Genomic DNA, 12,935 nt, shown 5'->3' on the forward strand with positions numbered 1-12,935 from the left:
ACCCGGGTCTACAGGCGCTGTGAGGCAGCAGTGCTAACCACTGTGCCACCGTGCAGCCCACTGCCACCGTGCCGCCCACTATGTTAAAGGTACATTGCTTTTGTTAGAAGTGCCTCTTTTGGAGAAGAAATCAAACTGAGGCCCAGTCTTTTCTCTCAGCTGGAGGTAAAGGACCCCATTTGCCTTATTGTTTTGGCCAATATTTCGCCGTCATCAAGATCATCAAAATTGATTATTTGATCATTGCTAATTGTGATAGTTTTCTGTGCATAAATTGGCTGCTACTTTTCCTACATTACAACAGAGAATTATACTTCGAAAGTAATTCTTTGGCTATAAAGTGTTATAGAGATGCCCATTGGTATTGTAGAAATTATCTTTTTCCTCCTTCAGTTAAGTGCGTCCTCCCCAATGCATTTTTCCATAAAATGCACAAGAATTGATGCACAAAAATCCGCAGAACCCTTAAAATCATTAGGCTCATTTCCTCTACTTCACACCAAGGGAATTAATACACATCCAGTTCCAGGAGCTTGACAACTAGCCTGAAGTTGTTTGTTCTACAAGTGGAAGTGACAATGCAAATCAAAATAAAGAAACAATAAACAGCAGTAAACCAAATTGGAAAATCTAGATGGCACATCCAGTGTCAGAGTCTCAAGCATGTTTGGTAAAGAGATGGAGCAGTGAGCCTAATAAAGGGCTAAGTTTCTAAAGTATTATTTAACTGCAATTTTATCACACTTCACTGAATCATATGTCAAGAGAATTGTTCTGTCAGCTGAATACAAGTCAATGATGTCCAGTGTAACTTCCACATGTGCACTAGAAATTCAGTTATATAGCACTGTTTTGAGCAAAATTACAGAGTCTCCTATCACAATTCTCTGGGGATGTGATACACGATAGGTACATCCCCTGCTAGCACTAGCCTTTGAGTTCTGTCCTGATATCACACAACTGATTGATTGAAATCCCTCTGGGATTCCAAATTTTCTCGACGGTCCTATACACATATTTGTTTGTCACTTTTCAAAGATCCAATATGAGGTTGCAGTGTGGGACCTATTTCAATGTTCATTAAAGATCAAGCATCCAAACTGGGGGGAGTGTGACTTTTTCACAATGGTTTATATTGTACCACGTGTGAAGTAACCTGGAGCATTCCAGAGGAGGTTTGTATTGTGCTCTTGGATTTGCTGCAGAGTGTTGCTTTATTGCATGCTCACAAGGAGGGCAGAGGAGTAACCTGTCTATACATAGGTAGGGGACAGCAAATGCAGAGCCGCTGTGTCCACAGGATAACAGGGAAATCGAGCAGAGGCTGCAGTGAGAGGCTGCAAGCTCTATATAATGTCCTCCATCAAGTTCTAGTTTGACACATTATGTTGAAAGGTGTCGTCCTGTCCCATCCAATTAAATGCTGTCACCAAACATAGCACTAGAGAAGCAACAGAAAACTCCACCTTGCATTCAGGCCATTCAGGAAGCAGCATTTACATTAGGTTCACCAAACCATCTCTATGTATTTTTTTTAAATAATAAGATTGAAAAAGCTATTGAGCATTTCTCCGCCAATGATATGCTTCTTATACGTTTAGCAGCTGCAGGCTCAAACTTGAAACGTGATGATTAAATGATTGCTTATACTAATGGTTTGTCTGACTTGCCATGTACAGAAAGGGACAATATAGTACAGCAGTGCCCTTCAATGCTAGCTAAGGGTAAATAGAAGTTTCAGCAAAATGTTCCTTATGAAATGTCGAGAGCATGGTGCTGAAAAAGCACAGCAGGTCAGGCAGCATCCGAGAAGCAGGAGACTCAATGTTTCAGGCATAAGCCCTTCATTAGAAATCAGCTTATGCCGGAACATCAATTCTCCTGCTCCTCGGATGCTGCCTGACCTGCTGTGCTTTTCCAGCACCACACTCTCGACTCTGATCTCCAGCATCTGCAGTCCTCCCTGTTTCTTATTAAATGTTCAATTTAACTTGTGCTAATTTTTTTCAACAGCTATCCAATGAAATTCGTCACCTATTTAGGGTCAGTTGTTTGACTCTTTGGCTGAGGTTTCTGAATGATTGTCGGACAGCCACAATAATGCAAGCTACTACAAGCTCCAAATCAAAAATATGAATGAAATTTCCTCCTGTCTGTATTTCCCAGTGTTATAATATTTTCTAATTTAGTTAATCCAATTACTTACGTTTTTAAATTGCCAAAAATATCACGTGCTGCAACATTACTGAGCTGTATACGCTTCTTCATTCAGACTGATCATTCCACTTCTGCTTTGAAAGCAAATAAAATGAGCTAGAGTGTGAGTGCCGAAATTAAAATGGGTGTGTTGATTGTTAGGAAAGATTCACTTTAATTTCCTTCTAAGAATGCAGCTGAGAGTTGTTAAATGTAAAATTTCTCCATTAACAGATGTTAAAAATGTGCTGAAGTAGATTTTAAACTAATTAAATTCTTGTCCTTTTTGTCAGCTTCTGCAAACAAGAGAAACTGCCAATCACCTTCCAGTCTTGTGTCGTCCCAAAGGATTGTCTAACCTCAGAATGGTCAGAGTGGAGTCCATGCTCAAAGACTTGCTACAGCACGACCTCTACGAAAGGATTCCGTACCAGAACTTCCAGTATTAAGCAATTTCCTGTTGGTGGTGGGAAAGAATGTCCATCCCTAGAAGAGAAAGAACCTTGTGCTCCCCAAGGAGAAGGTGTGCCACCTTGTGCTATGTAAGTCTGTTGTTCTTAAAACTTTAGTGCTCACATTACTTAGCTGAGAATTGCTCAACTGATTAAACAACAGATATGGTAGAGAATGTCAATAAAAGCAATACAGTAAAAATTTTTCTGAAATTTTTACACCCATTAAGAAGAGAAGAGCTCAATAATTACAGCCATCTCGTGTCAGCGTCGAGAAATTCTCAAAGAGCTATAACCATAAACTAACTGAAGAGTCAGTCATTGCCTAATCCACTTCGCAGCAAAGTACCTTTATCCTGTTCTCTGGAGTGTCACTGTAATTGTATCAGCCGTTCAACTGGACTTTATCATTGCCAAGTTAAGGGCAGCATTTATCTAAGAAAACTAGACTGGCAATATCCAAACAAATTTAATTGAGGACCTTTTACATCCAAAAAATCAGGAGGCCTTCATCCTAACAGCTTAGGTTTAATTCAAAACTAGGTACAATAGCCATATGTTATTAGCTTGCAACACCTTTCAGGCCTGGATTGTTGCATTTTTCTTCATTTTGCTTCTTAAACATTTTATATATCCCAGTTTTCCAAGATGATGCATTAATAGAGGACACGTGTGACTTCCTTCTAAGCTTCTGTTAGTTTCTTTCCAAATGTAACCAAAAGGAAGTTGTCTGTGGATGACTTTTTTTTTTGCCTCTTTGCTTGTAGGCAAATACCTGATCACTGACTGAAGAACCTCATTCTGACGTAGTTGAGATCAGATCCTTAAATGCCAAAGAGTCATAATCATAAATCCACATCTGTGGTTGACTACATCAGTACAGAAAGCTACTTCTCTGTTGGTTGCATGATTTTCTTTTCAATACTGTTGGCCATGTTAATCACCATTTGTTTGAAAATTCCTGGACATGTAGTGCTGGACAAAATTTACATTGCAGGTGAACATTATTTATTCAAATTCCATCAATGTATTAATCAAATTCTAAACTTATATTTCCAAAATCAGAAACATTTAAGAAGGTCCAGTTGCAGTTCACCCTTGCTTTAGCATTGATTCTAATTGCTGAGCTTCTATTTATTTAGACAGACAAATAACCATAACACTTTTCTTGAGTAGTTTCTTAAGCTTCCATTTAGTGTGATATTTTCATCTATGTATTATTTCCATAACCTACTTATCAATTCAGTTCATCATTGCAGAAGTGTGGAAACATTTAGTATCGCAGATGTCCGAATAGTTTCCTGCTTCTTTATTCAACAGTAACCTATTATCCATTTTTTCTTATAGTTCATGATGTTCTACAGCTCTTTCAAATTAATACACTTTTAGCCAAAGGGAGCTAAATATGGCCGAATGGCTCCCTCAAATTGTACTCACAGGCTGTTATCTTAATGATTGTATTTTTAAAAATCTACTGTTAGTTTTTATGCAAATTAAGTGTTATTTAAGTATTCAGCAAACCATATTGAATGTTTAAATGAATATTTATTATTTTCAATTAGGATACAGAAGCCTGTTGTCGTAAAAAAGATGCTTTGCTTGATCTTAGTACTGCTATTGCCTAGTTTTGTGTGGGCAAGATTTCCCTCACTCTTCATTTACATTTATAGTCTTGAGATAAGAAAGTGGAAATGCTGTTATGTCTTATTGATAATGTCCATAATGAACTGAATCTTCTGAGCCAAGTTGGAGCTTTTGGAAAGGGGACAGGGAAACTTAATTAGACATGAGGCAAAGACCCAGTTTCCCAATGGTAGCTAATGTTTTCCCAGAATCATTCAAGTATGCCAGCTTTCCTAGCCTTGCTGGTTAGGAACATCTTTTATATACAACAGCATGTCATTAATTTTCTGTCACACTCCAACCCATTGGAATTGTGTTTACAAGCTCAATCTTGTTAGGTGTAAATGGGAAACATGAGTTCACATACCTGACTACATGTATGCAGCAAGTACCTGATGGAGTAGACCGCATTCTCAAAGTTCTGGTGAGGACAAACTTCTTTCAGTAACTTGCTTCCTTCATGACTAAGCTACTTCTTTGTACAAGCAAATACACCACAAGTGGTAAAGCCTGATGGGGTCAATTAAGTCGTGAGAAAGAGCGGCATGGTGGCTCAGTGTTTAGCACTGCTGCCTCACAGCACCAGGGCCGCGGGTTTGATTCTAGCCTTTGGTGACTGTGTCTGAAACTTGCACACCCTTCCTGTGTCTGTGTGAGTTTCTGCTGGGTATTCCAGTTTCCTCCCAGTCCAAAGATGTGCAAGAGAGGTGAACTGACCATGCTAAATTGCCCGTAGTATTCAGGGATGTGTAGGCTAGGTGGGTTAGCCATGGGAAATGTGAAGTAACAGAGATAGGGTGGGGACCTGGGTCTGGGTGAGATGCTGTTAGAGGGTTGGTGCAGACCTGTGGGCCGAATGGACTCTTTCTGCACTGTAGAGACTGTGTAATAGAAGTTTTAGTCTTATACAGTCATGGTTGTTTTTCTTAAATACTTATATGTGATCCCTGACTACACTTAAAGGATGTGGTAGCCGGGGCACTGGAAGGATCCTGGGGAAGGAAGGTGTGAAGCAGAGGGGAGAATCACAGTGACAAGGACAAGGAAGACAAGGAAAGCAGGGAACTGCATGTTTCGGGTGGGAACAGAATGGCGTAATTATGTGCGCTGAGGAGGGAGAAAGAATAGGTGAATTGAGAAAGGATAGTTGAAGGCTAAGGCCTTGCATGGGAACGTGGATGGGAGTGGGATCAAATGGTTAATGAACACAAGGAGAGATTAAAGAAGGTTAGCAGAGGTGCCAAAGGAAAGGAGGATGATTTCTACAGTAATTGAAGAGAAAATGCAATGTACAGGAGTAATGTTGAGGTGACTCAAATAATTAAATAAAAATATTTACAACCTCCATCCTTCTCCTAAATTTCTTTGCAAAAGAAAGTGTCACAGTTAATTCACAATACAATGGGAGGCTCAAGATCCATTTACACTAGTTTCTGCACAGTGTAAACTCAAACAAACGATGGAATTGAAACAGAAACTGTAAAGTATTATAGTGTGGCCATTCTGTTTAGCCTTGGGTCTGAAGGCTGAAGCAGTTAATATAGAAAAAAAATGGTAAAGTAGCTCAATTACCTCCTACACCAACATCCAAACTACGTGTTGTGATTAATTTAACACTGAAACGAAGGGCACCTAAGACTCACTAACAGTGGTGGTAGTAGTGGGCATCTATTTCACATTCAACTGGCAGGACCATTCCCAGACCTATTCATCTAAAAGATAAGGATGTGGGGGTAAAAATAAAGGCAGGCTGCAGCCTGATAAGGGCCCAAAGGAGAAGATTAATTATGTTATGATGTCAGACAGAAAGCAAAAATGCTATCCTTGATGTTCCATCAGCCTAACCCAACAGGTGTACTAGCTTTGCTGGCATTAAGGAAAAGGAGGAAGATAAGACAAAATACCCAACGCATTAAAAAACATGAGACACAGGGGTTTGCAGCTATGTGTGAATAAGCAGTGCTTGAAAAGAGGCACCAGGGTCTTCAGCATCACTGAGTATTGGTGCACTGAGAGAGGCTGTTCTGAACCTTTTGCAGTTACCTACACACATGATGGAAAGCAGTGGTGGAGGCATCTGTGCCCGACAAGGGAAGCTGGCAACTACTTCTGTCAAACCTGAGCTGTGCGACTTGGGAGGCAATGATATGTGTCTGTGGCTTGAAGACCACAGTAGAATAAAACCTCCTGTCCACTAACTCCTTTCAAGTTCAATTAGAAACATGCACGACATCTTCCTGTCAGCATTCCACTAGTCTCTGATGTCATTTCCACAAAAGCAGTACAGACTCACACACTCACCATGGACCCAGAGAGCCAAGGTTCTGTGACTGTGTTTGAAGGCCTATATGGTTCGAGATGCAAGCACCATTGAATCTTAATGAGAGGCTTTTAGTTTAACAAAATATATTTCATTGTGTGATTATAATTAGGTACCAGTTACATTAACTCATTAAATGTTAAAAATCACACAACACCAGGTTATAGTCCAACAGGTTTAATTGGACTATAACCTAGTGTTGTGTGATTTTTAACTTTGTACACCCCAGTCCAACACCGGCATCTTCAAATCATTGGATGCTGTTACTAAGGCTAATGGAACACACTGAGGACTCATCTGTTCACTTTAAATTCCAGAGCTATTTTCCCAATTTCTCCACTCAAGTCTGGAGAATATCATCAGATTAGTTGGGACTTAATGCAGCCTGCAACATTAGCCTTTCAGAATCGTTAGCTTAGATAAAATCTCCCCAGACCTCTTTCCACACAATTACAGTCAATATTCATGTGATTATTATATTTTTCTCAACACTATTTACACCTGAATTGCTGAGAACATAAATTCAGCCTGGTTGGAGGTTTCGCAATTCATCCAGAATTTGGACTTGGAAGATTGGTAGGTCTTTGGCTTGAGGACTGTTCACCTTGGTTCTGACATTGACCATAAAGCTAAGTTTCCCTCCCTTTCTATCCAAAGCTTTACAAAGTATTCTGTAACAGTTTTCACTATTGACCAATGATGTATAAATGATCAAAACCAATTGTATTTAACTGTGAAAGTAGAACAATCTTATCAAGGAAAAGGAGAATATTTTTCTCAGAGTCGTAATTAGTTCAGTGGTTAAAGTTTTTCAGCTCTGACTGTATTAAAGTTATCAACTGTTTAAATTAATGTGGAATTTGGGTTACTTTTAAATAGTGGGAGATCAATATGAATCACTAATGAAGTGAATGCTAATATTGCTATTTAAATATGAAGCATACTTTGAAGTAGATTTTTAGAAAATGTCTATTATGCTTCATCCAGATTGTGTATTATTCATGAATTCACCATGTCTTGGTAGACTAGTTTCCCAATTATTTGATTTCATTTGCATATTAAATAGTTTGTATGAGGGCTTTAATGTATAGCAAAGAGTGACTTAAGCTCTGGATATCTTTTATGAAAATTGAAGCTGAAACATCACATTATTGTGGACCTTGTAAATTCAGGAGGTGTCATAACATTTATTTGTTAACTGGAATGATAACTCACGGATACATTACTCACAAAGTCACAGAATTGTTATGACACAGAAGGAGGCCATTTTGGCCCATCATACCTGCACCAGTTCTTAACATGAGCAAGATTACTTCATGCTAATATCCTGCTTTCTCCCTAAACCCTTCAACGCTATTTGTATCCAAATAATTATCCAGTACGCTCTTGAGTGCCTCAATCAAATCTGTCTTTTTCTGTATTTACGCATAGGATGTTTGTGTCTCTGGTTAGACAAGCATTTACAGAGGAACCTCAATTATCCAGCATTCGATTATCCGAATATCAGATTATCTGGCAAGATTGCAAGGTCCCTATGCTTGGCTAAACTGTGTTATCCAGCAGGAGAAAGTGAGGACTGCATATGCTGGAGATCAAAGCTGAAAATGTTTTGCTGGAAAAGCGCAGCAGGTCAGGCAGCATCCAAGGAGCAGGAGAATCGACGTTTCGGGCATGAGCCTTTCTTCAGGAATCAGGATGCTGCCTGACCTGCTGGGCTTTTCCAGCAACACATTTTCAGCGATGTTATCCAGCATTCAATTATCCGGAATTCGATTAACCGAACAAAATGCTCCTCGCCCATGTCCTTCGGATAATCGAGGCTTCTCTGTATTGCCCATCCCTAAGTGTCCAGAGGACAGTTAAGATTCAGTCTCAATGCTGTAGATTTGAAGCCATATATAGGCCAGACCTGATAAGAATGGCAGATTTCCTTCCTTAAAGGACATTAGTGAATTCAGATGAGTTTTTCTGACAATTGGCAATGATTTCATGGTCATCAATATATCCTCAATTACAGATTCTTTATTGAATTCAAATTTCACCATCTGTTGAGGCACGATTTGAACTCAAGCCCCCATAACTGTTTACTTTTTCGCTAATGAATAACCATAATTTGCATGCTTCTGCCCGATCTCTTTGTGAGGAGGGATAATCACGTATCCCATTTATCTGCACTATCATGTATCTACACTGGATAGTATTGTGCTGATGTTGGCACGCATATCTTATTGTTTTCTTTTTGTGCTCACTTGCTTTAGTGCTTTGTAGAAAGCTGCCACTCTCAGTCTGCTTCAAATTGCTTTCTTTGTGCACACTGATTGTCTGTACAGTGTTCGCACTGTCCCAAGCTGCTTGCCTCTCTCTCAATCAGTCAGTCAGGAAGTGAGTGGACATATTTACTGTGTGGCACTGTGCTACATCAATGTCAGAGCTACAGCATGTGCCAGCAACTTATGTGACCCCAATATATTGCACATGCTTCAAGCAAATGGCCATGTGTGAAATTCAAAGGTGAAGAGTCCTTAGTGGGATAAAAGGGGACTACGGTCTGTGGGGGGTGGGGGGAGTGGGTTGGCGGGGGTTCTACCACAGTCACTCAAGGGGCTTAATCAGTTATACTGCAGTTAGTCCTGTGAGACTAGGTTCCTCGCAATGAGACAACGGGAGGAATGAGTATGATAGAAGTGGACACAAGAGCAGGTAGTAGTTGTACATGAACAGGAGAGATGGTGAGGTGTCCCAGTGAGTGAGTAGGAAGCACAGAAGGTATAAAGGTTTGGTAGTTTGGGAAGATGAGGTAGGCATTAAACTTTGAGTGAATATATGTATTTAGAGGAAATCGTAGTCCATGAACCTTGGTGAGATGCATGTGCAGTGGCAGAGTTAGAGTGAGTGTGAGATTGTAGAGCCATGATATAGCAATTAACTTGCAGAAAACTGAAGATCACTAACCTTCCTGCAACATTGTTGGTTGACTCTCCTTAAATATAGGACACATCACTGACCTTGCTGCAATTTCTGTGTAGGCTGGCTGTGCCTGTTGCTGTAGCCTCCTTTAGCAGTCAGCAAGAAAAAAGACTGCCCTCCTTCCCAGCACCTTATTTACCAGTTTCTCGGCTCCTGTTCTGGAAGGAGAGTGCTGTTTTGCCTTTATTCTCAGATATTTTCATAGTTTTGCCTCACTTTTTGAGAGTTGGTTCCTGGCCCCTGCAGCCTCTGAAGCCGTGTGTGGTTGGGCATTAAATAGACACAAGAGGCATGTAAGCTGGAAAGGATCCACCATTGATGAGCTTTTCCATTTCTTTTTGGCCGCATAATTCCTCAAAAAAATCCTCTCAACAACTTGGTCCTATCATGAATGGGTGAATAGCAAAAGATTGTTTGAGAAAATTCACCATGAGCCATGGGGTGAATTTATCTGCACATGGAGAAATCCAGCTGCTGGAATGAAATTGAATCTGACGGCAGAACATGAATGACCATCTTGAACTGAAATCATTTGGGCCATTATTTTGTTATACTACCTTTCTGCTAAGTGGTCATACATGATCATGTCCCATGGAAGCAAATATTTGAAACATATTCCTCTTTGCTCGAATGTGAATCACCCATACATGTCTCCCCAAATAAAAAAACACTAACTAAGTAATACCTCTCCCATTGCAGAGATCAATGCCTGACCCTATTAGATAATTGGGAAAGAGACGATTCACTGAACCATAATTTGAAAGAAACTAGAATTAAAAGCAGTTTATCACTTTAACATTTATCACATGCGATGGTCCTTCACCTAAATTTCTGAACAAGAAACCATTCCCAGTCAGCAGCATTTACTTCTATATAGACACAAGACATTTAACTGCATGGAGTATATTCGTATGTTTGCATTCACAAACTGTGCAATAATCCAAATTGGGTCAAAATTATATTTTCTCTATTAAATTTCAGAGGCTGGTTGAAGTGATAGATTGAATTTGACATCTCTTGACACTTGCATTCACAATGTGTGTATCAGGACTACACATTTGGAAAATTCAAGTATTTTATTTCTCTCCTAATAAAGACCTTGGAGAAAAATATTATCTTGGGACACATTGCATTGCTTACTCCATTTAAATGAGTAATTCTTGTCAGTGACAGAGAACTTTATCATTGACATTCACAAAAATAAATTTAACTTCACAAAGTTATTAAAATTCTTTGAGGATGTATAAAGCAGGGCTGATAAAATGGGACCTTTAGATATACTTAGATTTTCAAAAGAGACTCAAAAAATAAGACACCAATTAAAATGCTGCAGCACAGGGTGGCAAGGTAGCTCAGTGGTTAGCACTGCTGTTTCGCAGTGCCAGGGGCCCAGGTTCAATTCCAGCCTCGGGTGACTATCTCTGTGTGTCTCCCTGGGTTTCCTCCCACAATCCATAGATGTGCAGGTTGGGTGGATTGGCCCAAGTTAAATTGCCCATAGTGATAGGTGCATGAGTAGGGAAATGGGTCTGGGTGGGCTACTCTTCAGAGGTCGGTGTGGACTTGTTGGGTAGAAGGGCCTGTTTCCGCACTGTAGGGAATCTAATCTAAAATAAAAGTCCATGGTCCTGAGGAAAATATATTAGCGCAAGTGAATAATTTGCTAAGTAATAAGAAATAGTAAATCAAAAAAAAAATCTTTTCCAGGTTGATGATCTGTAACTTGTGAAATGCTACATGTATCAGTATAATCAGTTTGTTAAAGACTTTAATGAGAGGACCAATTGTAGTCAAATTTGCGGGTGATACAAGCAAGATGTCAGGAGGATACAAAGAATTCACCGAGGAATATAAATAGGGTAAGAGAATAAGAAATTACTTGACAGATAGAGTACAATGTGGAAAAATGTGCGGTCCACTTTGCAAAAAAAGTAGCAAAGCAAAATATTTAAAGATATTTAAAGCGAAACTGTAGTGGTGCAGCACAGACTGATCCGAGAGTCCTTGACTATGAATCACAAAGCATGAGCGTGTGGCAGTAGAAGACAAGTAGGAAGGCAAATGGAAAAATGACCTCAGTTACAAAGTGGATGGAATATAAAAGAAAGGATATCTTCTTACAACTGTACAGCACATTGACCAGACTACACCGAGAACACTCATATGGTTATGTTCCCCTTACTTAAGAAGGGCTATATGTGCATTGAGAAATTCAAAGAATGTTAACTGGGTTGATTAGAGAGATGAAGGGGCAGGTCTATGAGAAAGTGCTGAACAGATTGGAAATGTACTCACTGGAGTTTAGAAGAATGGAAGATGGTCTGATTGAAACATAAGCTCCCAAGGGGCTTGACATGGTAGATGCTGAGAGGATGTTCATGAGGGAATCCAAAACTAAGATGTAAATGAATAGGAATTTCTTCCATCAGGGGAGGGTTATTAATCATTTGAATTCTCTTCCCCAGAGAATAGTTGATCCTGGACCATTAAATATATTCAGGACTGAGTCAGAAGATTTTTGATCTGCAATGGAGTCAGGGGTTAAGACAGGCAACAGTAAAGTGGAAGTAATGCTAGAATATGATCATCAATGATCTATTGAATGTCAGAGAGATTCTAGAAAATCAAATGACCTACTCCTATCCTATTTATTCTGACCATATTCTTCCTAAAATCATGTTGCTAAATTGCAGTTCCACTTGTTTTCTTTACAATCTAATATTTATTACGGAGGATTAACCAAGTTTTAAAGCTTAAAGTGCACTTTTCCCCTTTATTTTGTTACAAATATACATTTGAACTTGTGTCTACTATTTTTATACACATTATTTGCAAAATGAAACTGTATGAAAGCATTCACTTCAAAAGAGTATTCTCAATACAGCTTAGTGTCATCTAATGTGAAGTTCATCCCTTTAGAAATAAAACCCTTCATCAAATTGTGTTTTTTCCAGTTGAATTATTTTATGGCTTTCATGTGCAAAACTCTTGTACGTCTAAAGAAAAATCCTCTTATGATTAGAAAGGAGTGTTTTGACATTGGTTTAAGGAATAAAAATGTCAACTGTGATCTTCAGCAATACAATAATGATAACATTGTAAATCTCTATTTACTGTCATTTTTCGCTTTGTTCACTTTAAAGAGAAGTACTTTAAATTCTCCAATCTCTGAAGGCTAGTGACAATCTCAATGAGATACAGGGTTATTGGTGCAAAGTGCCTTTTGGTATACCCCTGTGATCCTTATGGTTGAGCTTGGGCAGTTGGTATAGACAGTTTCACTAACTTCGATGAATCTGATTCTGTTTTACCATGTTCAGCAGAGATCAAACTTGTAAATTTTTTTTAGTTTTTTATGATATGCCGTTGAAGTTGTA

General features: G+C 39.1%; 1 protein-coding gene across 1 annotated transcript in view; it reads left to right on the forward strand.

The window, feature by feature from the left end:
- Positions 1-12,935, forward strand: part of LOC132815685 (thrombospondin type-1 domain-containing protein 7A-like) — a 398,166-nt gene that overhangs the window by 200,499 nt on the left and 184,732 nt on the right. Inside the window, exon 3 of the mRNA XM_060824741.1 lies at positions 2,490-2,738. Coding sequence (XP_060680724.1) covers positions 2,490-2,738 — 249 coding nt within the window. The remainder of the gene's footprint in view (positions 1-2,489; positions 2,739-12,935) is intronic.

Source organism: Hemiscyllium ocellatum, chromosome 5 (assembly GCF_020745735.1).
Source record: "Hemiscyllium ocellatum isolate sHemOce1 chromosome 5, sHemOce1.pat.X.cur, whole genome shotgun sequence".
NCBI classification, from domain to species: Eukaryota; Metazoa; Chordata; class Chondrichthyes; order Orectolobiformes; family Hemiscylliidae; genus Hemiscyllium; species Hemiscyllium ocellatum.